The sequence below is a fragment of the Heterodontus francisci genome, chromosome 10 (assembly GCF_036365525.1).
Source record: "Heterodontus francisci isolate sHetFra1 chromosome 10, sHetFra1.hap1, whole genome shotgun sequence".
In the NCBI taxonomy this organism is placed as follows: Eukaryota; Metazoa; Chordata; class Chondrichthyes; order Heterodontiformes; family Heterodontidae; genus Heterodontus; species Heterodontus francisci.
This window is the reverse complement of record NC_090380.1, coordinates 100,589,585-100,615,172: the sequence shown is the minus strand read 5'-3', so window position 1 is coordinate 100,615,172 and position 25,588 is coordinate 100,589,585. Positions and strand designations below refer to the sequence as shown.

General features: G+C 44.0%; 1 protein-coding gene across 2 annotated transcripts in view; it reads left to right on the top strand.

Annotated features, from left to right (window-relative positions):
- The window catches only part of get1 (guided entry of tail-anchored proteins factor 1), a 60,040-nt gene that overhangs the window by 22,502 nt on the left and 11,950 nt on the right, over positions 1 to 25,588 (top strand). For both annotated transcript variants that reach the window (XM_068041161.1, XM_068041162.1), the window contains exon 2: positions 24,308 to 24,473. In XM_068041161.1, the coding sequence (XP_067897262.1) occupies positions 24,308 to 24,473 (166 nt within the window). The remainder of the gene's footprint in view (positions 1 to 24,307; positions 24,474 to 25,588) is intronic.

The window sequence follows — 25,588 nt, the reverse complement described above, 5'->3', positions numbered from 1 at the left end:
TGGCCCAACTGCTCTTGCCTTCCGGGAGTGGAGATGAGAGGAGTGGAGGGGACCTGTGGGGAGAACGCCGAGAGCAGAGCCTATAAATTGAGCCCAAGGATTGAGGCCCAGTCTCTTACCTTCTGGGAGCAGGCCTCTTCCAGTGCACCGGTGTTTTGGGAAAAAAAAGCCAACAGTGACGTCACAGGAGAGCTGCAAGGTGATTGGTTGGTGAGTCACTGCTGTTAGGGAATAGCTCCGAATAGCCGGGTAAGTATCTCTGGTAAGAAAATGTTAAAAGTTTAAAGTTTATTTCAAATAAAGTAAGTAGTGTGTTTTAGGGAGTTCTGTAGTAACGAGGACCAGGGAAGAAGGGCCCTAGAGTAACTGATGTTATTGGACATTAAGATCTTCCAGAAGGTTTGATTTAATTTAAAGGGTTAAGACATGGCAGGAGAGCTCAAAGCCATGGTGTGCTCCTCGTGCTCCATGTCGGAAGCCGGGAACAACTCCAGTGCCCGGGACCAGCATGTGTGCAGGAAGTGTGTCCAGTTGCAGCTCCTGGAAGCCCAGGTTTCGGAGCTGGAGCAGCAGCTGGGGACACTGTGGAGCATCCACGAGGCGGAGAATATTGTGGATAGCACGTATAGAGAGGTGGTCACACCGCAGGCTCAGACCCCACAGGCAGGAGGGGAATGGGTGACTACCAGGCAGAGCAAGAGGTCTAGGCAGGCAGTTCAGGAATCTCCTGGCTATTGCCCTGCAAACCAGATATACTGCTTTGGATATGAGGAGAGGTTGAGCAGATTAGGATTATTTTCATTAGAAAGACGGAGGTTGAGGGGGGACCTGATTGAGGTGTACAAAATCATGAGAGGTATAGACAGGGTGGATAGCAAGAAGCTTTTTCCCAGAGTGGGGGATTTAATTACTAGGGGTCACGAGTTCAAAGTGAGAGGGGAAAAGTTTAGCGGGGGTATGCGTGGAAAGTTCTTTACGCAGAGGGTGGTGGGTGCCTGGAACGCATTGCCAGCGGAGGTGGTAGACGCGGATACGATAGCGTCTTTTAAGATGTATCTAGACAGATACATGAATGGGCAGGAAGCAAAGAGATGCAGACCCTTAGAAAATAGGCAACATGTTTAGATAGAGGATCTGGATCGGCACCGGCTTGGAGGGCCGAAGGGCCTGTTCCTGTGCTGTAATTTTCTTTGTTCTTTGATACTGTTGGGGTGAATGGCCTCTCGGAAAAACAGCCCAATGCGTTGCACCACGGTTAGCTCTGCTGCATAGGGGAGGAGTAAAAAATGTGGGAATGCAATAGTTATAGGGGATTCAATTTTAAGGGGAATAGATGGGCGTTTCTGTGGCCGCAAAAGAGACTCCAGCATGGTATGTTGCCTCCCTGGTGCCAGGGTCAAGGATGTCTCAGAGCGGTTACAGGACATTCTGAAGGGGGAGGGTGATCAGCCAGTGGTCGTGGTACACATTGGTACAAACGACATGGGTGTTAAAAAAAAAAGGATGAGGTCCTAAAAGCAGAATATAGGGAGCTAGGAAGTAAGTTGAAAAGTAGGACCTCAAAGGTAGTGATCTCAGGATTACTGCCAGTGCCAAGTGCTAGTCAGAGTAGAAATAGCAGGATATATCGGATGAATACATGGCTGAAGAGATGGTGTGTGGGGGAGGGTTTTAGATTCCTGGGGCATTGGGACTGGTTATGGGGGAGTTGGGACCAGTACAAACTGGATGGGTTACACCTGGGCAGGACCGGGACTGATGTCATAGGGGGAGTATTTGCTCAAGTGGTTGGGGAGGGTTTAAACTAAAATGGCAGGGGGATGGGAACCTTTGCAAGGAGTCAGAGGAGGCAGGGGGGTGGGGATCAAAGACCAGAACAAAAGACAGCAAAGGGAATAAGAAAAGTGATAGGCAGAGAGATTAAGGGCCAGAATCAAACAGGGTCACAGTGAAAAATATTGGGAAGAGGATAAGTAATGTTAAAAAGACAAGCCTTAAGTCTTTGTGCCTTAACATGCGGAGCATTCGCAATAAAGTGGATGAATTAATCGTGCAAATAGATGTAAACGGGTATGATATAGTCGGGATTACGGCGACATGGCTGCAAGGTGGCCAGGGATGGGAAATCAACATCCAGGGATATTCAGTATTTAGGAAGGACAGACAAAGAGCAAAAGGCGGTGGAGTTGCATTGCTGGTTATAGAGGAAATGAATGCAATAGTGAGGAAAGATATTAGCTCTGACGATGTGGAATCTGTATGGGTAGAGCTGAGAAACACTAAGGGGCAAAAAACGTTAGTGGGGGTTGTATATAGACCCCCAAACTGTAGTGGTGATATTGGGAATGGCATTAAACAGGAAATTAGAGATGCATGCGATAAAGGAACATCTGTAATTATGGGTGACTTTAATCTGCATATAGATTGGGCAAATCAAATTAGTCACAATACCGTCGAGGAGGAATTCTTGGAGTGCGTACGGGATGATTTTCTGGACCAATGGCTTGAGGAACCAACTAGAGAACAGGCCATCCTAGACTGGGTATTGTGCAATGAGAGAGGAATAATTGACAATCTAGTGGTGAGCGACCATAATATGATAGAATTCTTCATCAAGACGTATTTGATTCTGAGACAAGGATCCTGAATCTTAGTAAGGGAAACTACGAAGGTATGTGGCGCGAGTTGGCCATGACAGATGGGAAACGTTACTTAAAGGGATGACGGTGGATAGGCAATGGGAAACATTTAAAGAGTGCATGGTTGAACTGCAACAATTGTTTATCCCTGTCTGGCGCAAAAGTAAAACAGGAAAGGTAGCCAAACCGTTGCTTGCAAGAGAAATTAGAGATAGCATTAGATCCAAGGAAGAGGCAAATAAATTTGCCAGGAAAAACAATAGACCTGAGGATTGGGATCAGTTTAGAATTCAGCAAAGGAGGACCAAGGGATTGAGCTAGAAGGGGAAAATAGAGTACGAGAGCAAGCTTGCGGGGAACATAAAAACTGACTCTAAAAGTTTCTATAGGTATGTGAAGAGAAAAAGATTGGTGAAGACAAATGTAAGTCCCTTACAGTCAGAAACAGGGGAATTTATTATGGGGAATAAAGAAATGGCTGACCAACTAAATGCATACTTTGGTTCTGTCTTCACAAAGGAAGACACAAATATCATACCAGAAATGTTGGGGAACACAGGGCTTAGTGAGAGAGAGGAACTGAAAGAAATCAGTATTAGTAGAGAAATGGTGTTTGGGAAATTGATGGGATTGAAGGCTGATAAATCCCCAGGGCCTGATGGTATGCATCCCAGAGTACTTCAGGAAGTGGCCCTAGAAATAATCAATGCATTGGTGGTCATCTTCCAAGATTCTATAGACTCTGGAACAGTTCCTACAGATTGGAGGGTAGCTAATGTAACCCCACTATTTAAAAAGGTAGGTAGAGAGAAAGCAGGGAATTATAGACCAGTCAGCCTGAGGTCGGTAGTGGGGGAAATTCTAGAGTCCATTATCAAAGATTTTATAGCAGAGCACTTGGAGAACAGTGGTAGAATCGGACAGAGTCAGCATGGATTTACGAAAGGGAAATCATGCTTGACAAATCTAAAAGAATTCTTCGAGGATGTAACTAGTAGAGTTGATGAGGGGAAGCCAGTGGATGTGGTTTATTTGGACTTTCAGAAGGCTTTCGACAAAGTGCCACATAAGAGATGAGGATGTAAAATTAAAGCGCATGGGATTGGGGGTAGTGTATTGTGATGGATAGAAATTGGTTGGCAGACAGGAAACAAAGAGTACGGATAAATGGGTCTTTTTCCGAATGGCAGGCAGTGACTAGTGGGGTACTGCAGGGATCGGTGCTAGGACCCCAGTTATTCACAATATACATTAATGATTTAGATGAGGGAACTAAATGTAATATCTCCAAATTTGCAGATGACACAAAACTGGGTGGGAGGGTGAGTTGTGAGGAGGATGCAGAGAGGCTTCAGGGTGATTTGGACAAGTTGAGTGAGTGGGCTAATGCATGGCAGATGCAGTATAATGTGGATAAATGTGAGGTCATCCATTTTGGTAGCAAAAACAGGAAGACAGATTATTATCTGAACGGCTATAAACTGAGAGAGGGGAATATGCAGTGAGACCTCGGTGTTATCGTACACCAGTCGCTGAAGGTAAGCATGCAGGTCCAACAGGCGGTAAAAAAGGCAAATGGTATGTTGGCCTTCATAGCGAGAGGATTCGAGTACAGGAGCAGGGATGTCTTGCTGCAATTATACAGGGCCTTGGTGAAGCCACACATGGAATATTGTGTGCAGTTTTGGTCTCCTTATCTGAGGAAGGATGTTCTTGCTATAGAGGAAGTGCAGCGAAGGTTTACCAGACTGATTCCTGGGATGGTGGGACTGACGTATGAGGAGAGATTGAGTCGGTTAGGATTATATTCGCTGGAGTTCAGAAGAGTGAGGGAGGATCTCATGGAAACTTCTAAAATTCTAACAGGACTTGACAGGGTCGATGCAGGAAGGATGTTCCCGGGGTCATAGTCTAAGGATATGGGGTAAAACTTTCAGGACTGAGATGAGGAGAAATTTTTTCACCTAGAGAGTGGTGAGCCTGTGGAATTCGCTATCACAGAAAGCAGTTGAGGCCAAAACATTGAATGTTTTCAAGAAGGAGTTAGATATAGCTCTTGGGTCTAAAGGGATCAAAGGATTTGGGGCGAAAGCGGGAACAGGCTACTGAGTTGGATGATCAGCCATGATCATAATGAATGGCGGAGCAGGCTCGAAGGGCCGAATGGTCTACTCCTACTTTCTATGTTTCTATGTAACTGCTCTGTGCTGGTGTTTATACGCCACATGAGTCTCCTCCCACCGTACTTCATCTACCCCCCCCCCCCCCCCTTAGCATGTCATTCTATTCATATCTCCCTCTTGTACTTATTTACATTACAATTGCATGTATTTCCATATTCTAGGATGAATATTCAAATCATGGATATAGTAAAATGAAGCTTTGGTAGAATTATACCATAAATGTGATGATATAGAAGATAAGCTTGTAAAAGTGGAGCTTTACCACTGGAACAGTGGAAGTTGAGGGAGAAATTTAACAGTCATTAAAATTTTGCAAAGTTTTTTGAGAAGGTAAATACTGCAGGATTGTTTCCACTGGTTGGTGAATCAATAACAAGGGAGCACTGATGAGTTAGCATTATCACTACAGTAGCAACAACTTGAATTTATATAATGCCTTTAACGTAGTAAAACATCACCGGGTGCTTCACGGGAGCATTATCAAATAAAATTGACACTGAACCATATAAGCAGCTATTCAGACAATGACTTGGTTGAGGAAGTAGGTTTCAATCCGTGTCTTAGAGTAGGTGAGAGAGAGGTGGACAAGTGGAAATGTTTAGGAAGGGAACTTCAGAGCTTTGGGCCTAGCTGAGGCAGCTGAAGGCATCACCGCCAATGGTGGAGCTCTGACATCCTAAATTTATGCCTTTGTTTCTGGTTGAGTTGGTGAAAATCATAATTTACCTTCATAAGGCTTCTCGGTCTCTGTTAGTACACCAGCCTCAATCGGTGCAGCACTAAAGAACAAAATCCAACTTCATTACCAAATCCTGATCCCCATTAATGTCCTAGTGAATCTACAAACCTTTACTGCTGTGGCCTGAAATTCAACAATACTTCTTTCCTTTGTGTTCTATGCTTATTACAAAAGATTCCATTTCCCTTTTTATGGCTGTACCTATCTGTGCTGCCATCTGTCCTCTCTTTCTTTCTGCCATGAATATAACCTAAATAATGCATAATTCAGCAAGAGCAGCCCATTAAAATTCTTTCTAACAACATAGTGAACTTTGCCATTAAAAATCTAATCTTTCCAATAGATGCAAGATTACTGCTGTTGCCACAATCTCCGTGCTTCTTCTAATCTGTCAGGATTGTTCCTCTTCGGTCATTTTTGGTGGTCATCAACAACAACTCTTCTCAGTTATATAACGCCTTAATGTAGTAAAACTTCACAAGACCCTTCATAGGAGTGTTATCAAATACCAAGCCGCATGAGATATTAGGACAGCTGAACAAAAACTTGGTCAAAGAGGTAGGTTTTTAAGGAATGTCTTTAAAGCAGGTGAGAGAAGTAGACTGGTGGAGAGGTTTGGGGAGGGAGTTCCAGAGCCTAGGACCCAAGCAGCTGAAGGCACGGGCACCAATGGGAATGCACCAGAGGCCAGAATTGGAGGAGTGTAAAGACCTGAGGGTGGTAGTGCTGGAGGAGATTACTGAGATACGGAAGGGCAAGGCCATGAAGGGATTTGAAAGCAAGGATGAGAATTTTAAAATTGAGGTATTGCTGGTCTGGGAGCCAGTGTAGGTCAATTATCACGTCGGTGATAATTGAATGGGACTTGATGTGAATTCGGATAAGGCAGCAGAGTTTTGGATGAGCTCAAATTTACGGAGGGTGCAAGGTGGGAGGTTGGGCAGTGGCACATTGGAATACTTGAGTCTATAAGTAACAAAGGCAAAGAATAACAGAGGAAGTTAGGAATATTGTAGGGGAATGTTTTACTGCAGAGGCTAGTGTCCTATTGACTGACCATAGGAAGGAACATAGAAATAGGAGCCTGTTCAGTCGCTTGAGCCTGTTCCACTATTCGATCAGATCACAGCTGATCTGCATCTTGACTCCATCCATCACCTTAGTTCTGTATCCCTTAATACCCTTGCCTAACAAAAATCTGCAATCTCAGTTTTGAAATATTCAATTGACCTAGCCTCAAATGCTTTTTTGGGGGAGAATTTCAGATTCGCATTACCCTTTCATGTGAGGAAGTGATTACTGGACTCCCCCCTGAGTAGACTAGCTCTAATTTTTAGATAATGCCCCCTTGTACTGGAGAGGAAATATGCTTTTTATCGACCCTATCAAATCCTTTAATCATCTTAAGCACTTCAGTAGATCACCCCTTCATTTTCCATATTCCGAGGATTACAAGCCTAGTCTACACAACCTGTCCTCATCATTTAACCCTTTTAGTCCTGGTATCACATTCTTGAGATGTAGTACTCAGGATGTGGTCTCACCGGAGCTCTGCATAGCTGTACCATAGCTTCCACTACTTTATATTCCAGCCGTCTTGAGATACAAGGCAACATTCCATTAACCTTTTATTTTTTTTGTACCTGTCCAGTAACTGACTTTGTAATTTCTGAACTTAGACTCCTAAATCTCTCTGCTCATCCACAATTCTTAGCTTCTCGCCATTTACAAAATACTCTGATCAATCTTTCTCGAGTCCAAAGTGAATGACACTTTCCCACATTGAGCTCAATTTGTCACAGTTTTGCCCACTAACTGAATCTATCAATGCCCCTTTGTAACTTCCTGCTCCCATCTACGCTACATACTGTGTCCCTCAAATTGGTAATTTTTTGCATTCATGGGATGTGAATGTCACTGGCAAGGCCCGCATTTGTTGCCTATCCCTAATCTCCTTTGGGAAGGTGGTGGTGAGCTGCCATCTTGATCCACTGCAGTCTGTGTGTTGAAAGTACACTCACAGTGCTGTTAGACAGAGTTTTGATCCAGGATTTTGATCCAGTGACGATGAATTGCAATATACTTCCAAGTTAGGATGGTGTGTGTCTTAGAGGGGAACTTGCAGGTTGCCGTGTTTCCATGTTGCCCTTGTTCTTAGTGGAAGAAGTAGCAGGTTTGGGAAGTACTTGGCGAGTTGCTATTGTGCATCTTGTAGATGGTACACATTGCAGCAATGGTGTGCTGGTGGTGGAGGGAATGAATGATTTAATATGGTGGATGGGGTCCTGATCAAGCGGGCTGCTTTGTCCTGGATGGTGTCGAGCTTCCTGAGTGTTGAAGCTGTACCCATCCAGGCAAGCGGAGAGTATTCCATCACACTCCTGACTTGTGCCTTGTAGATGGTGGACAGGCTTTGGGGAGTCAAGAAGTGAGTTACTTGTTGCTGAATTCTCAGCCTCTTACCTTCTGTTGTAACCACAGTATTTACATGGTTGGTGCAGTTGAGTTTCTGGTCAATGGTGACCCGCTCCTCAGTCTCAGGATGTTGCCAATGGGGGACTCATTGATGGTAATGCTGTTGAATGTCAATGGCAGTTGGTTGGATTCTCTGTCGTTGGAAATGGCCATTGCCTGGTAGTTGTGTGGTTTGAATGTACGTGAATGTTATTAGTAACCTTGGGTAAATGGCTCCCTATTCTTTTATCTAAGTCATTTGTAAATATAGTGAGAAGCTGTGGCCCTGACACAAGATCGCTGGAAACAGCTCGTCACACCTGCCAATTTGAGTGCCCACCCCTTATCCGTACTCTGTCTTCTACCTCCTATCCAATCCAAAAGGTTGCCTTCAATTCTGCACATTCTCTTTGTTTATATAAAAAACACCTCTTATGTAGAACCTTTTTGAATTGCCTTCTAGAAGTCCAATAATATCCATAGACAGTCCCTTATCAACCTATTTAGCTACCTCCTCTAAAAATTCAACTAGATTTGTTAGACATAACATGGCCTTTGCAAATCGTTGCTGGCTCAAAGCTTATATTTGTCCAAATGCTAAGTCACTTTGTCTCTAATAACAGATTCTATTAACTTCTGACATTAGTCGAATAGTCTGTAATTTTTTTTGGTTTATCATCCTAAATAATCTAGTGATATTGGCAATTTTCCAATTCATGGGAACAATTCTTGAATCAAGGGACTTTAAGATCAGGATGAATACATCAACAATTTGCTCACCTTTTAATACCCTAAGGTGGAAACCATTGGGTCTTGGAGATTTGTCTATCTTTCATTAGTTTCTCCATCACCATTTTTAAAAAGTCTATTAAATCACGTTAGTTCCTTTTTGTATTTTTCTTGTATCTCTGGTGTTTTATCCTCATCCTCTACAGTGAAGACAGATGCAAAGTCTTGCAAAAATCTTTTAGGGTGGTCCTTGATGTCTCTCGCAAGTGTTTTCTTTTTGCAGCTCTTAGCACCTTCTTTGTATACCTTTTTACTTTTTTATATCTATCTGTCCCAGTCTGCTGGATCAGTGCTGTTCTTTGCCTTGGTAGAAGCCCTTTCTTTTCATTTTATACTATCTCTCACATCCCTTGTTGCAAGGTTGCTTACTTACACAAGTCTGTACAGGTCTTGTATTGCATACTTTATTGAATAGTGTTCATCAGTTTTATTAATTCTGCTCAGACTATTGGTCTAATGTGGTCAGTTTCTGCCTCACCCCTCAAGTCCAACTAGTTAAGTATGATGAATGAGGAGCTCTTCCAAACAGCTTAGTTGGTTAAAAACAGTCTCAGATAATGCTAAGCCATAATGCCGACTCTGAACAGGATTGGGCATGTCTGTGATGGTCTCCACACAGTCTACTAATGTTGTTCAAGCTCATACATGAAGAATTGCCTTTAGGGCAAAGTAATAGAGCTTGTGCCTGTGAAATTACTACCTCAGGAGTTGGTGCCTTCAGCAGAGGAGAGAGAAGGTTGTGGAGGGGCTGAAAATAGAGAGGATGTTTAATCTATTTAGAATCATTGGAGACTGGATATGATCTGAGTATCTGAAATGCAGTATAAATAGGACCTTGAGCTCCACTTGTCATTTGAAGACTCATTTTGGTGATACAACTTTTCATTCTGAAATTTCTAATGGTATTTCTTGCTAAAATGGTTGTTTTTCATGAGTCTAGCTAGTTACTGTCTGCAGACTATTCAGCCTCAGCTTAGCCCAGGGACACTGGCCAATTTGTTTTTATTTGTTCATGGGATGTGGACATCGCTGGCTAGGCCAGCATTTATTGCCCATCCCTAATTGCTGTGGAGAAGGTGGTGGTGAGCTGCCTTTTTGAACGGCGGCAGTCCTTAGGGCGTAGGTACGCCAACAGTGCTGTTAGGAAGGGAATTCCAGGATTTTGACCCAGCGACAGTGAAGGAACGGCGATATAGTTCCAAGTCAGGATGGTGTGTGGCTTGGAGGGGAACTTGCAGGTGGTGGTGTTGTTGTGCATCTGCTGCCGTTGTCCTTCTAGGTGGTAGAGGTCGCCGGTTTGGAAAGTGCTTTCTAAGGAGCCATGGTGAGTTGTTGCAGTGCATCTTGTATATGGTACACACTGTGCATTGGAGGTGAAGAGGGTGAATGTTAAAGGTGATGGATGGGGTGCCAATCAAGCGGGCTGCTTTTGTTCTGGATGGTGTCGAGCTTCTTGAATGTTGTTGGAGCTGCACCCATCCAGGCAAGTGGAGAGTATTCCATCACACTCTTGACTTGTCCCATGTAGATGGCGGACAGGCATTGGGGAGACTGGAGCTAAGTTACTCACTGCAGAATTCCCAGCCTCTGACCTACTCTTGTAGCCAAAGCATTTATGTGGCTGGTTCAGTTTCTGGTCAATGGTGCCCCCCCCCCCCCCCCCCCCCCCAGGATGATGGTGGGGGATTCAGTGAAGGTAATGTCATTGAGCATCAAGGGGACATGGTTAGATTCTCTTATTTGAGATGGTTATTGCCTGGCACTTATCAGCCTAAGCCTGGATATTGTCCAGGCTTTGCTGCATTTCTATATGGACTGCTTCAGTATCTGAGGAGTCGTGAATGATGCGGAACATTGTACAATCGTCAGTGAACATCCTCACTTCTGACCTTATGATTGAAGGAAGATCATTGATGAAGCAGGTAGATGGTTGGGCCCAGGACACTAACCTGAGGAACTTCTGCAGTGATGTCCTGGGACTGAGATGATAGATCCAACAATCACAACCATCTTCCTTTGCGCTAGGTATGACTCCAAGCAAAGGAGAGTTTTCCCCCTGATGCCCATTGACTTCAGTTTTGCTTAGGCTCCTTGATGTCATACTCGGTCAAATGATGCCTTAATGTCAAGGGCAGTCACTCTCCCTTCACCTCTGGAGTTCAGCTCCCTTGCTTCTCTTGGCAGCCTGGGCTTGATTACATATCTACTTTCAAGGATGCTAAACCGCTTTTATAAGTCCTCTTTCACTGTGAAGAGAGATGCAATGCTTTCATTAAGAGCCATGCCCACGTCTTCCATCTCCACACACAAGTTACCTTTCTGATCTCTAAATGGCCCTACTCTTTCCAGAGTTATCCACCTGCTCTTTATGTATTTATAAAACATCTCTGGGTTTTCCTTGATTTTACATACCAATCTTTTTTCATGCTCTCTCTTTGCATTCTTAATTTCCTGTTTGACTTCACAACTGCACTTTCTAGACTCCTTTGGGCTTTCTGCAATATTGGGCTCTTGGTTTCTGATATAAGGTTCCCTGTTATTTCCTTATCCTACTCTCTATGCTTGTTGACATCCACCCTTTCTCTTTGATGGCATCAGGTGGCAGGTTGTTCAACCTTGCCTGTCTAAGAGCGAAGACCAAAGTACAGAAAGTCCTCATCAGGGAACTTCTCTTTGCTGATGATGCTGCATTAACATCCCACATAGAAGAGTGTCTGCAGAGACTCATCGGCAGGACTGCGGCTGCCTGCAACGAATTTAGCCTAACCTTCAGCCTCAGGAATACAAACATCATGGGACAGGACGTCAGAAATGCTCCATCCATCAATATAGGCAACCACGCTCTGGAAGTGGTTCAAGATGTTAACCTACCTAGGCTCAACTATCACCAGTAACCTGTCTCTCGATGCAGAAATCAACAAGCGCATGGGAAAGGCTTCCACTGCTATGTCCAGACATCCAAGAGAGTGTGGGAAAATGGCGCACTGACACGGAACACAAAGGTCCGAGTGTATCAAGCCTGTGTCCTCAGTACCTTGCTCTACGGCAGCAAGGCCTGGACAACATATGTCAGCCAAGAGTGACGTCTCAATTCATTCCATCTTCGCTGCCTCCGGAGAATCCTTGGCATCAGGTGGCAGGACCGTATCTCCAACACAGAAGTCCTCGAGGCAGCCAACATCCCCAGCATATACACCCAGCGGCGCTTGAGATGGCTTGGCCATGTGAGCCGCATGGAAGATGGCAGGATCCCCAAGGACACATTGTACAGTGAGCTCGTCACTGGTATCAGACCCACTGGCCGTCCATGTCTCCGCTTTAAAGACGTCTGCAAACGCAACATGAAGTCCTGTGACATTGATCACAAGTCTTGGGAGTCAGTTGCCAGCGATCGCCAGAGTTGACGGGCAGCCATAAAGGCGGGGCTAAAGTGTGGCAAGTCGTAGAGACTTGGCAGTTGGCAGGAAAAAAGACAGAAGCGCAAGGGGAGAGCCAACTGTGTAACTGCCCCGACAACCAATTTTATCTGCAGTACCTGTGGAAGAGTCTGTCATTCTAGAATTGGCCTTTATAGCCACTCCAGGCGCCACTTCACAAACCACTGACCACTTCCAGGCGCTTACCCATTGTCTTTCGAGACAAGGAGGCCAAAGAAGAAGAAGAACTCTGTATGCTTGTTGACATCCACCCTTTCTCTTTGTGGGAACAATTTTTTTTCTGAACCCTCTTTATCTCCTTGAATTTCCCGCATTGGACAGGACTGAAGTGCCCTGCCATTATTAAACTTACCAGAAACAAACTTGAGACTCACCAATCACCTCGCACTCCCTTACTTCCAGGCTTTCTGATCAAAAACTGCTTTTGGCAAAGAAACAAATGACTTATTGTTTACTCACCAATTTATTCCTCCTTCCTACCTGCTCTGATGTCAATATTGACATTACTTTATCAGAATTCCAGGAACCCTCTGGTGTTTATGGTAGATACCTCCTCCATCGGTGCTGCGTGCTGTCTGGCCTCGTTTGAACCTTCCTGTATTGCTGACAAAGTAGATTGCGAGGTTGGGGGCTTTACATATTTTAAAAATAGAGGTTTTTGTGCATACACCCTCTCATAAGGAGGCCATCAGAAATCTGATCCTTATCCTCTTGCTGCACCCTCCCTGGGTCATATAATTCCTAAATCTGAAAGTTGGGAAGGGTGGCCAACAGCAAATGACTCTTAGCCAGTTGCTGACAGTATACAAGAATGACCCATTGGAGACCACACAGACCTCTTCCATTCCCTTCTGTTCTCTCTTTTCACACACCCCACCCACTAGTGCACCTATAGTATTTATAATCTTGGAAATTTCTAATACTGACTGCTCTGATTTTAGAGCAGTAATATTCTGATTTTTATATTGTACCAGAATGTACTGTTGGACCAGTTTTTTTTTCAAGAGGACACTGAAAGGACTTGTTTGACAACAACATTTACTGGTCACATAATTCAAGTTAAAAATAGAACAGAAACCCTGGTAACAGGTGAAGATGTGTGCACAGAATTGACAGGTCAGAAGGTAGACTTTCTGTTTCCTGCTGCACTTTTGAATTATTTGGCGTTGGGAATGAACTGTTTAAAAGGGATTGGAGTTTTTAAAAATAAAACAGAAGGACAGAACCCCAGCTCAGCCCAGCCATCTCTTTTTAAAAAGTCTGCAGAAGAAGAGAACTTCCAAGGAAGGAGAGAAGACCACAACCCAGCTCAGCTTTCCAGCACATCTGAAAGACCCTGAGAAGTCCACTGTGTCAACTCAGCACATCTCCTGTCTTTTTTGAAGAAAAGCTTGCTAAATTAATTCTCAACGCCACCTGAAGAGAACTGTTCTAAAGATTCCTTTGACCCGTCTACACGTACTCTGAGGCCAGACTGTATGCCAGTTTTGGAACACAAAATTACTCATTCTTGAAGAAACAGCAGATGCGATAATGTTCAGCCCAGGTGTGTTTTATTTTGTCTGTAATAGAGCTGTAAAACCGGTTAATCAGTGTATGTGAGTGTGAGGGGCAAAGGTAAAAAGGGAACTTTAGTATTTCAATCTGTGTGTTTATACTTTACATCATTACTGGTTAAGACTTGTTTTATAATCTGATTTTGTTTATTAAAGAAACCTGGTTGGTGTGTTTTATTCTGGGATAAAAATAGAGTCTACGATTGACCGTATCGGTAAGTAGGAAAAAATTTAAATATATGTCGTGACCTGTGGAGAAGTGGAACTAGAATAAACAGTGCACTCCTCCCACCTCGGTCGTAACAATGTGTACTCAAAACGGCTGATGTGCTGTGGTATTCATGTTAAATCTGCTTTGTATATCCATCAGTACATAGTTTAACCACATTAGCATTTTGGGCTATGTCTTAATCTTTACCATCTGCATAAACCCTTTACATTACATTCAACCAGCTGTCATTATCCCTGAAAGATTGTCTGTGTGCATGGAATATACAAAGGGATCAATTCATAATGCTTGCTATTGAAACCCTAAAATGCTGTCGAGTACATGTCACTGTCAGGTAGATTATATATTTGTAATATAATAACTAAGTGGAGACAGATTAAGGTGGCGATTCTGCCACTGTTAATGCAGATGTCCATCATTAAGCTTTGAACTTGTTGAACTCCAGATGCCTTTTGCAGGAGGAAGGTGATAGTGAAAGTAACTCCATCCTTCTTTACTCCAAATGTTAGGGGTCAAGAGTTGTTGTAGTAAATTGTGCATTTTATTTTGCATTAAATTAGTTTGCCAGCGCTCAGCATTTTCTTGGTTTTGGATTGCCTCAATGCAATCCATATAGAATCATGATCTTCCAGTTCAATATAACCATATGTTAATTCTGCACTTAGCATGAATCCATTGCTGGCATTTTCTAAAAGTGCTCCCTTTTAAAATTGTTTTCAGATTGTTCTTCCTAATCTGAAAGATAACAGTACATGTGGAAAGTGAAACATTTCAGGCCTTTTGAGTCCAATATGATATGGACTCCTAATTGATTTTGAGCTAAGCTCCGAGCCCTTATCCTCTCCATCACCAAGACCGCCTACATCCATCTCCGTAACATCGTCCATCTCTGCCCCTGCCTCAGGTCATCTATTGTTGAAATCCTCCTCTTGCACCCTCCGTAAACTCTGCTGCTCCTATCCTAACTCGCACAAAGTCCCATTCACCCATCAATCCTGTGCCAGTTGAACTACATTGGCTCCCAGTCTGGCAACATCTTGCTTTTAAAATGCTCATCCTTATTTTCAGACCTCTCCATGGCCTCGCCCCTCCCTATTTCTCTAACCAATTCGTCCTACAACCCTCCAAGTTCTCTGCACTTGTCCAATTTTGGCCTCTGCACCCCTGATTTTAATCACTCCACCATTGGCAGTCGTGCCTTCAGTTGTGTAGGCCCTAAGCTCTGCAATTCCCTCCCTAAATCTCACCACCCCTGTCTCTCTCCTTTTAAGATGCTCCTAAAACCCAATTCTTTGGCCAAGCTTTTGATCACCTGTCCTGATATCTCCTCATGTAGCTCGGTGTCAAATTTTGTTCAGTAACACTCTTGTGAAGTACCTTGGGGCGTTAAAGATGCTATATAAATGCAGGTTGTTCAGGTTACCTCATGAGTTATTAACTGACTGTAATATTAGCAAAGCTTCTTCCTTTTCATCCCACTACAGCCACCAGTTTACTAGTATGATCTGTTTCTGTGCTTGCTTTGAGTTAGTTATGTGGAGTTATTTTTGCCAGTTTTGGTGGTAATTTTCTATAAACTGTTGACTCCTAGGAATGAAAATGGGAAAACTGTTTTCCAAATCATTATTGATCTGAAACTAATAACTTTCAGTTGCTGAATCCATTCGTCAAATGGCATTGATTCAACTGAAATTAAATTGGCAGCTTTATCGACTGAAACAGAGTATCTTTTGGGCCTCCTTATCTCGAGAGACAATGGATACGCGCCTGGAGGTGGTCAGTGGTTTGTGAAGCAGCGCCTGGAGTGGCTATAAAGGCCAATTCTGGAGTGACAGGCTCTTCCACAGGTGCTGCAGAGAAATTTGTTTGTTGGGGCTGTTGCACAGTTGGCTCTCCCCTTGCGCCTCTGTCTTTTTTCCTGCCAACTACTAAGTCTCTTCGACTCGCCACAATTTAGCCCTGTCTTTATGGCTGCCCGCCAGCTCTGGCGAATGCTGGCAACTGACTCCCACGACTTGTGATCAATGTCACGCGATTTCATGTCGCGTTTGCAGACGTCTTTATAACGGAGACATGGACGGCCGGTGGGTCTGATACCAGTGGCGAGCTCGCTGTACAATGTGTCTTTGGGGATCCTGCCATCTTCCATGCGGCTCACATGGCCAAGCCATCTCAAGCGCCGCTGACTCAGTAGTGTGTATAAGCTGGGGATGTTGGCCGCTTCAAGGACTTCTGTGTTGGAGATATAGTCCTGCCACCTGATGCCAAGTATTCTCCGAAGACAGCGAAGATGGAATGAATTGAGACGTCGCTCTTGGCTGGCATACGTTGTCCAGGCCTCGCTGCCGTAGAGCAAGGTACTGAGGACACAGGCCTGATACACTCGGACTTTTGTGTTCCGTGTCAGTGCGCCATTTTCCCACACTCTCTTGGCCAGTCTGAACATAGCAGTGGAAGCCTTACCCATGCGCTTGTTGATTTCTGCATCTAGAGACAGGTTACTGGTGATAGTTGAGCCTAGGTAGGTGAACTCTTGAACCACTTCCAGAGCGTGGTCGCCAATATTGATGGATGGAGCATTTCTGACATCCTGCCCCATGATGTTCGTTTTCTTGAGGCTGATGGTTAGGCCAAATTCATTGCAGGCAGACGCAAACCTGTCGATGAGACTCTGCAGGCATTCTTCAGTGTGAGATGTTAAAGCAGCATCGTCAGCAAAGAGGAGTTCTCTGATGAGGACTTTCCGTACTTTGGACTTCGCTCTTAGACGGGCAAGGTTGAACAACCTGCCCCCTGATCTTGTGTGGAGGAAAATTCCTTCTTCAGAGGATTTGAACGCATGTGAAAGCAGCAGGGAGAAGAAAATCCCAAAAAGTGTGGGTGCGAGAACACAGCCCTGTTTCACACCACTCAGGATAGGAAAGGGCTCTGATGAGGAGCCACCATGTTGAATTGTGCCTTTCATATTGTCATGGAATGAGGTGATGATACTTAGTAGCTTTGGTGGACATCCGATCTTTTCTAGTAGTCTGAAGAGACCACGTCTGCTGACGAGGTCAAAGGCTTTGGTGAGATCAATGAAAGCAATGTAGAGGGGCATCTGTTGTTCACGGCATTTCTCCTGTATCTGACGAAGGGAGAACAGCATGTCAATAGTCGATCTCTCTGCACGAAAGCCACACTGTGCCTCAGGGTAGACGCGCTCGGCCAGCTTCTGGAGCCTGTTCAGAGCGACTCGAGCAAAGACTTTCCCCACTATGCTGAGCAGGGAGATTCCACGGTAGTTGTTGCAGTCACCGCGGTCACCTTTGTTTTTATAGAGGGTGATGATGTTGGCATCGCGCATGTCCTGGGGTACTGCTCCCTCGTCCCAGCACAGGCATAGCAGTTCATGTAGTGCTGAGAGTATAGCAGGCTTGGCACTCTTGATTATTTCAGGGGTAATGCTGTCCTTCCCAGGGGCTTTTCCGCTGGCTAGGGAATCAATGGCATCACTGAGTTCCGATTTGGTTGGCTGTATGTCCAGCTCATCCATGACTGGTAGAGGCTGGGCTGCATTGAGGGCAGTCTCAGTGACAGCATTCTCCCTGGAGTACAGTTCTAGGTAGTGCTCAACCCAGCGGTCCATCTGTTTGCGTTGGTCAGTGATTATGTCCCCCGATTTAGATTTGAGGGGGGTGATCTTCTTGATGGTTGGCCCAAGAGCTCTCTTCATGCCATCATACATTCCTCTGATGTTTCCGGTGTCTGAGGCCAGCTGAATATGACTGCATAGGTGTTGCCAGTAGTCGTTTGCGCAACGCCTAGCTGTTCTTTGTGCAGTACTTCTGGCTGCTTTAAGTGCTGCGGATGTTAAATCGCTGGGGGCTTTCTTGTAGTTCAAAAGTGCAATGCGCTTAGCGGCTATGACAGGTTCCAGCTCTTTATTATGAGATTGAAACCAGTCTGCATTTCTCTTCGCACTTTTGCCGTAGGTGGTCAAAGCTGACTCATAGATGGCGTCTCTGATGTGGGCCCACTTGGTCTCAGCATCCCCTGTGGGAGTGTTTTGAAGGGCTGTTACAAGTGAATTTAGAAATTTTTGTAACAGCTGTGGGTGAGAAATTCTGTGGTTGAAGAACTGCACACCTAGTGGGTGTAATCTTAGTTGTGAAGAAAACATCACCACAGATGTCGGGTGATAACATCTCGAGTTCCTGAAAGTTTTTTCTTTTTAATAAGATTGTGTGCTGAAGCTAGATTGCTGTTGACCTTTCCAAAAACGAGTGAGTCTGCATCTTTTCCTGATGCAGGATGGTGTAAATCTGGTGTTAATCTTGCATGAGTAAATTGGATTGGGGATTATTTAACTTTCAAATCCAGCTCTAGACAATGAGGTCTTTTCCCATTTGTTGTTGGAACCCAATCCTAAGATTTGTTTTTCAACTGACCCAAGTTCTTAGGAAAACTGTATAATGACCTTGTGGACAAAGATGGATAGCTTTTGTAAAGTCAGCTTGAAACTTAGAATACCACTGTTATAAAGCATTTCTATTTTTTTAAATCCTTTTCTTCGTGATCTATTTTGTGATTTTCATTAAAGATAATTAATTAAAATGAGGACTCAGTTTGTTTTTATTTTTTGTCCTCTTGGGGTTTCTCAGTTAATTCCTTTGTCAAATCGCTGCTCCCTGGCTTCTCAGTGCTGCTCTTAAACTGTCCACTAGGAAGTGCTCAAGAAGGACCCAGTTAGTGTTACGTGCCATTTTGTTGACTGTGCCACTCTTGAGCCAGATACTGAGAGGAATGAGAGAATACTGTGGATTTGCTTGCCCTGTGATACTTGCTTCCCGACAAACTGCTCAAGTTTGTGAAGAGCTGTAAATGTGAGCCTACATCCAGTGTCTATGAATCGGGAGGAGAATTTTTTTTGCCCCCTCCGGTTTAGTCCTGAAGTTGGGATTAATGTTTGGACATGATTCAAAGGGCATTGGCAGCTCACCCAAATTTTGTTCTATTTGTTCTTGATGTGTACAAGGTATCATTTATTGCCCTTTTTGCCCTGAAAGGATGGTAAACCTGCTATTTGATCGACTGTCATCCATGTGGTGATGGTGCTCCCACAGTGGAGTTGGGTAGGGAATTCCAGGATTCTGATACAGTGACGATAGAAGAAGGGTAATGTATATCCAAGTTATAGTCATTACAGCACAGAAGGAGGCCATTCAGCCCATTGAGTCTATGTTGTCTCTCTGTAGAGCAATCAAGTCAGTCCTATTCCCCTGCTCTATCCCTGTAGCCCTGCAAGCCAAGTTCCCTCAAGTGCTTATCCAATTTCATTAATCTTCTCCGTTTCCACCTCCATTTTAGGCAGTGAGTTCCAAGTCTAGGCTCCACTCGCTGCATAACATCCTCACTTCCTCACATCCCCCTACATTAGGGCAGCACAGTGGCGCAGTGGTTAGCACCGCAGCCTCACAGCTCCAGGGACCCAGGTTCAATTCTGGGTACTGCCTGTGCGGAGTTTGCAAATTCTCCCTGTGACCGCGTGGGTTTTCGCCAGGTGCTCCAGTTTCCTCCCACAGCCAAAGACTTGCAGGTGATAGGTAAATTGGCTGTTGTAAATTGCCCTTAGTGCAGATAGGTGGTAGGGAATATGGGATTACTATAGGGTTAGTATAAATGGGTGGTTGTTGGTCAGCACAGACTCGAAGGGCCTGTTTCAGTGCTTTATCTCTAAATTTAAAATTAAAATTTAAATCTCTTGCCCAAAACCTTCAATCGGTGTCCTCTCGTCCTTGTACCATCAGCTAATGGCAACAGCTTTTCTTTGTCTACCTTGTCTACTTCTATCAGATCTCCCCTCAACCTCCTTTACTCCAAGGAGAACAACCCCAGCTTCTGCAACCTAACCTTGCAGCTAAAATCCCAGAACCATTCCAGTAAATCTTCTCTGCTCCCTTTCAAGGACTCACATCCTTCTTAGTGTGATGACCGGAACTGGATGCAAGTTGGGGCCTAACCAGAGCTTTATAAAGGTTCAGCATAACTGGCTTGACTTGGAGGTAGTGATTCTACAACAGTGTTGTTCTTGCTATTCATGATGCTGTCAAAGCAACTTTGGTGAGTTGCAGTAGTGTATCCTGTAGATTATCCATATTGCAGCCACATTGTGCCAGTGATGGGGTGGGGTAGATATCCAGAGGGTATACAATTCAGGGGCACCAATTGACCAAGTGCTCTGTATCGAGCTTTTGAAGTGTTGTGGTTGCATTCTTCTAGGCAAGTATTCCATCTCATACCTGACTTGAGTCTTCTAGATGGTGGAGTGACTTTAAGGGTTCAGGAGATGAGCTTCTCAGAGTACCCAGCCTGGGTCCTGCGATTGTAGCCACGTAGTTGATGTAGCTGGTCCGTTCAGATTCTGGTCAGTGTTAACTTTCAGGATGTTGATGTTGATAGGTGCCTCAGCGATGGTAGCATTGAAAGTCAAGGGCAGGGTGGGTGGTTAGGCTTTTTCTTGTTCGAGATGGCCATTACTCATCATTTATGCAGTGCAGTTGCTACCCAGCACTTCTCATCCCAAGTCTGGATATCCAGGTCCAGTTTTAAGCTGGCTTGGGAAGCTTCATTATTTTAAAGACCTCGATTAGGTCAGCCCTCAGCATTTTTTTTTTCCCAAGAGAAAAGAGACCCAGTCTCAATCCTTTCCTGATTTGTATACCCACGCATTTCATGTATCCTCCTTGTAAATCATCTCTGCACCCTTTCTCATGCCTCTATATCTTTTCTGTAATATGCCCACCAGAACTGCATGCAGTACTCCATGTGGTTTAATCATGTTTCTATACAGGTTTCGCATAACCTCCCTACTTTGCAAATATATCTGTCTAGAAATAAAGCCGATTGCTTAGTTTGCTTTTTTAATGGCCTCGCTAACCTTAGTGATTAGCGTATTTGTACTCCGAGATTCGTTTGATCATCTATAGCCCACAAGAACACAAGAAATAGGAGTAGAAGTAGACTATATGGACCATTGATCCTGCTCCGCCATTCAATACAATCATGGCTGATCTTGGGCTTCAATTCCACTTTCCTGCCTGCTCCCCATATCCCTTGATTCCCTGAGAGACCAAAAATCTATCTTTCCCAGCCTTAAATGTATTCAATGATGGAGCATCCACAACCCTCTGGGACGAAGAATTCCAAAGATTCACAACTCTTTGCATGTAGTAATTTTTCCTCATCTCAGTCCTAAATGATTGGCCACTTATCCTGAGACTATGTCCCCATGTTCTAGATTCCCTGATCAGTGGGAACAATCTCTCAGCTTCTACCCTCTCAAGCCCTTTTCAGAATCTTGTGTGTCTCAATTAGATCGCCCCTCATTCTTCTAAACTCCACAGTTTATAGGCCCAATGTACTCAGCCTCTCATCATAGGACAACCCCCTCATTCCAGGGAACAATTTAGTAAATCTTCGCTGCACCACCTCTAGTGCAAGTATATCCTTTCTTAAATGTGGAGACCAAAACTCCACACAGTATACCAAGTGCGGTCTCACCAAAGCCCTGTACAATTTTAGTAAGACTTCTTTATTCCTGTATTATAATCCCCTTGCAATAAAGGCCAACATGCCATTCTTCCTAATAGCCTGCTGCACCTGCATGTTAACTTTGTGCGTTCCCTGTACAAGTACCCCAAATCTCTCTGAACAGCAACACTTACCAATTTCACACTTTGAAAAAATATCCTGCTTTTCTATTTTTATGACCAAAGTGAACAGCCTCACACTTCCCTACATTATACTCCATTTGCCATCTTGTTGCGAACTCACTTAGCCTGTCTATATCTCTTACAGCCTCTCTGTCCTCCCCGCAGCTTACCTTTCCATCGAGCTTTGTATCATCAGCAAACTTAGATACGTTATTCTCTGTTTCTTCATTCAAGTCATTAATATAGAGTGTAAATAACTGAGGGCCCACCACTGATGCTTGCGGCACCCAACTGCCTGCCAACTTGAAAATGCTCCATTTATGCCCACTCTCTGCTTCCTGTCTGTTAACCAATCCTCTATCCATGCTAATATATTACCCCAACACCATGAGCCCTTATCTTGCCTATTAATCTTTTATGTGGCACCTTATCGAATGGCTTTTGGAAATCTAGGTATACTACATCTACTGATTCCTCTTTATCTACCCTACTAGTTACATCCTCAAAAAAACTCCAGACTTGCACCTTCCAAATAATAAGTGACCTCCCTATTCTTCCTAGCAAAGTGTAATACCTCACATTTATCTGTGTTGAATTTCATTTGCCAATTATTGTAATTTGTTGCAGTCCTTCTCAGTATTGACTATCCCCCCCAATTTGGCGTTATCACCAAAGTTAGAAATGTGTTTTTGAGTCCAAATTGTTGATGTAAATTGTGAGCAGCAGTGGTTCCAGCACTGGTCCTTGTAGAACACCACTTCCTACCTTCTGCCACTCTGAATAACTACCTTTACTCCCATTCTCTGCTTTCAGTCTTGAAGCCATCTAACTATCCATTCTGCCACTTGTCCCCTGACTCCGCATTCTCTTAACTTATTCATTATGGGGCACCTTTATCGAAGGTCTTTTGAAAATCCAGATAAATTGCATCATCTGCATTCCCATTGTCTGCTCTCTCTGTTAACTCCTTAAAAAATTCAATAAGGTTGGTCCAGCAAGATTTTCTCTTTTGAAATCCATGCTGTCTATTCATTATATCTTTTGTTTCTAGATGTTCTTCTAACCTTTAGTAGGGATTCCATTATTTTACAGACAACCGATGTTAAGCTGACTCTGATTCCGTCATTAACCCTTATTACTCCTATCACTTTATTGATGATTGGGAGGAGGCTGAGAGGACAGAGATGGCTGGCTGGGATATATTTGTCTCTTGTGTGTCGATCGGACTATTTAGGCAATTTTCCACTTTGGTAAGTGACAGTGTCACAGCTGTACTGGAACAGCTTGACTTGGAGAGTAATACTCTGGTGCACAAGTCTTCAGGACTGCCGGCAGGATATTGTCAGGGTCTGCCACTGCTTAATGTCCTGTGGACTGAACTGAATTCTGCTGAAGGCAGACAGATGGTGGGGAGCTCAGGCTGAATGGGATCATCCACTCAGCACTTTTGGCTGAAGATGCTTGCAAATAGTTTAACCCTGACCAAGTGGCCACACTCTACAGGAGACTAAATAGTGAGTATTGGCAAGAGATGAGCTTTCAACTACATATCAGCACCATCACTAAGACTGCCTGTTTCCATATTCGTAACATTGCCTGTCTCTGCCTCACTCTTCTGCTGCTGAAACCCTCATCCATGGATTTGTTACCCCCAGACTTGAGTATTCTAACACACTGCTGGCTGGCCTCCCACATTCTACCCTCTAAACTTGAGGTCATCCAAAACATTGCTACCCGTGTCCTAACTCGCACCATGTCCTGTTCACCTTTTGCCCCTGTGCTCGTTGACCTACACTGGTTACTGGTTAAACAATGCCTTAATTTCAAAAGTTTCATCCTTGTTTCCAAATCCCTCCATGGTCTGGCTCCCTCCCTATCTCTCTGTAATCTCCTCCAGCCCGACAACCTCTGAGATATGTGTCTCAGTGTTGTATTTTGTTTTATAATGCCTCTGTGAAACGTCTTGGGATGTTTTATTGCTTGAAAGGTGCTATATAAATATAAGTTATTTGATTGGGGATTGAGTATTATTACAGCTAACTCTGACCTATCCGATCCAGCTGTGTGGTTTAGCTGATGGGAGGTCTCAACATGTTAAAATACCCAGTTCTCTGTGGGTAGGCTAGCAATGGGCATTTCACAGATTTGGTCATTGCATTGTTGGAAGGATGTGATCGCAATAGAGTGGGTACAGAGGAGACTTACGAGGATGTTGCCAGGACTGGAAAATTTTAGCTATGAGGAAAGATTGAATAGACAGGTGTTATTTTTTGGAACAGAGGAGGCTAAGTGAGGGCCATTCAAACCAGAAATGGCCTCCATATAACGTCATGTTTTGAGATTTTAGTGATTTGCTTACCGAGAACCAGTCGCTAGCTCAATTCATGCCTCCCCCAACAGTGGAACAGGACAAGAGAGCAACAACTCTCCTCTGATTTTTACAGTATTATTTTGCATGTTCAAGGGATGTCTGCTTAACAGGTACAAAGGGTGTTTAATCAAATGCACAGAGACTATAAATGGTACGTTACTAAACATGGTCAGAAACTTACGCTACCTCTTTCTAATGAATACTTGTCTTTTTCAGATAGCCAAACTTCTGCAGAAAGATGGAGAGACTGAGCTCCAAATGAGAATTGAAATTGGAAACATGAAGCAGGAGTTAGCAACGATCAGCATGATGGATGAGTTTGCTAGATATGCACGCCTGGAGCGCAAGATCAACAAAATGACCGACAAACTGAAAACTCACGGTACTGAGAAACATGGTTCTCTTTAATAAGGGTGCAGAGGGCAAAAGCAAAAAAAAAAAACTGACCATCTCTCCATTTTATTTGAGTAATGGGCAAACAAAAGGTATGTTGCCCCCATTGTCTCTTCCCACCACCCACTTCCTCCCATCAAACGCTGACACTTGAAAGAAGGGGAGGTGGAAGATTATGCTGTGAAATGAGATTGATCTGAATGACTTTCTTTCCAACCCTTGTTCCTTCAGGATACACATGTTCTCTATCCATCATCTACTGAGCATGGGGAGCTCTTAGCATCTTCCATGCAATATTATTCTGCCTTCTGGAATGGGTTACACTTGATTGCGCTCTCGCGCGCTTCCTCTGAAGTCATCAATTCCCTCAGAGGTGCTTTCTACCGGAGCGCTCAGGTGCTTTGTTCAAATGCTCATTATTCATGTAGGAGCCAAGTTGTTTTGTGCCAACAGGCTGTGAAAGACATCAAATGCAAGCCTAATCCTTCTCCTCGCCCAATGTTCAGGGTGTCTCTGTATATAACGATTAGGAGCATTTCCAACACTGCCCTGCCCCTGCCCACAGTCCAAGGATGCTTCAGCTAATTGTACCACCTGTACTATTGCCCTTGTTGAGTGATTAACTCAACCTAGAGTCAAATCTCTGTATTGGCCTGAGATTTTACCTTCAAGCTTACAACGTGGCACATTTTTTACCTTTTACTGAAAAGACAAGTTTATGTGAGCAAAAGCAAACTACTGCAGATGCTGGAAATCTGAAATAAAAAGAGTGCTAGAGATATTCAGCAGGTCTGGCAGCATCTGTGGAGAGAGAAGCAGAGTTAACGTTTCAGGTCAGTGACCCTTCATCAGAGCTGGGAAAAGTTAGAGATGTAACGAGTTTTAAACAAGTACAGAGGCAAGGAAAGGGGGAGGCGGGCAAGTAGACAAGGGAAAGTCTGATGAGGTGGACGGCAGGAGGGATTAAATGACAAAATGGATGATGTAACAAGACAAAAGGAGAAGGTAATGGGACAAGTAAAGGAACAAAAGTTGTGTCTAGAGGAGGTGTAAATGAAAATAACAATACCAATAGCTGCTATCCAAAAAGGAAAATAGGGTACA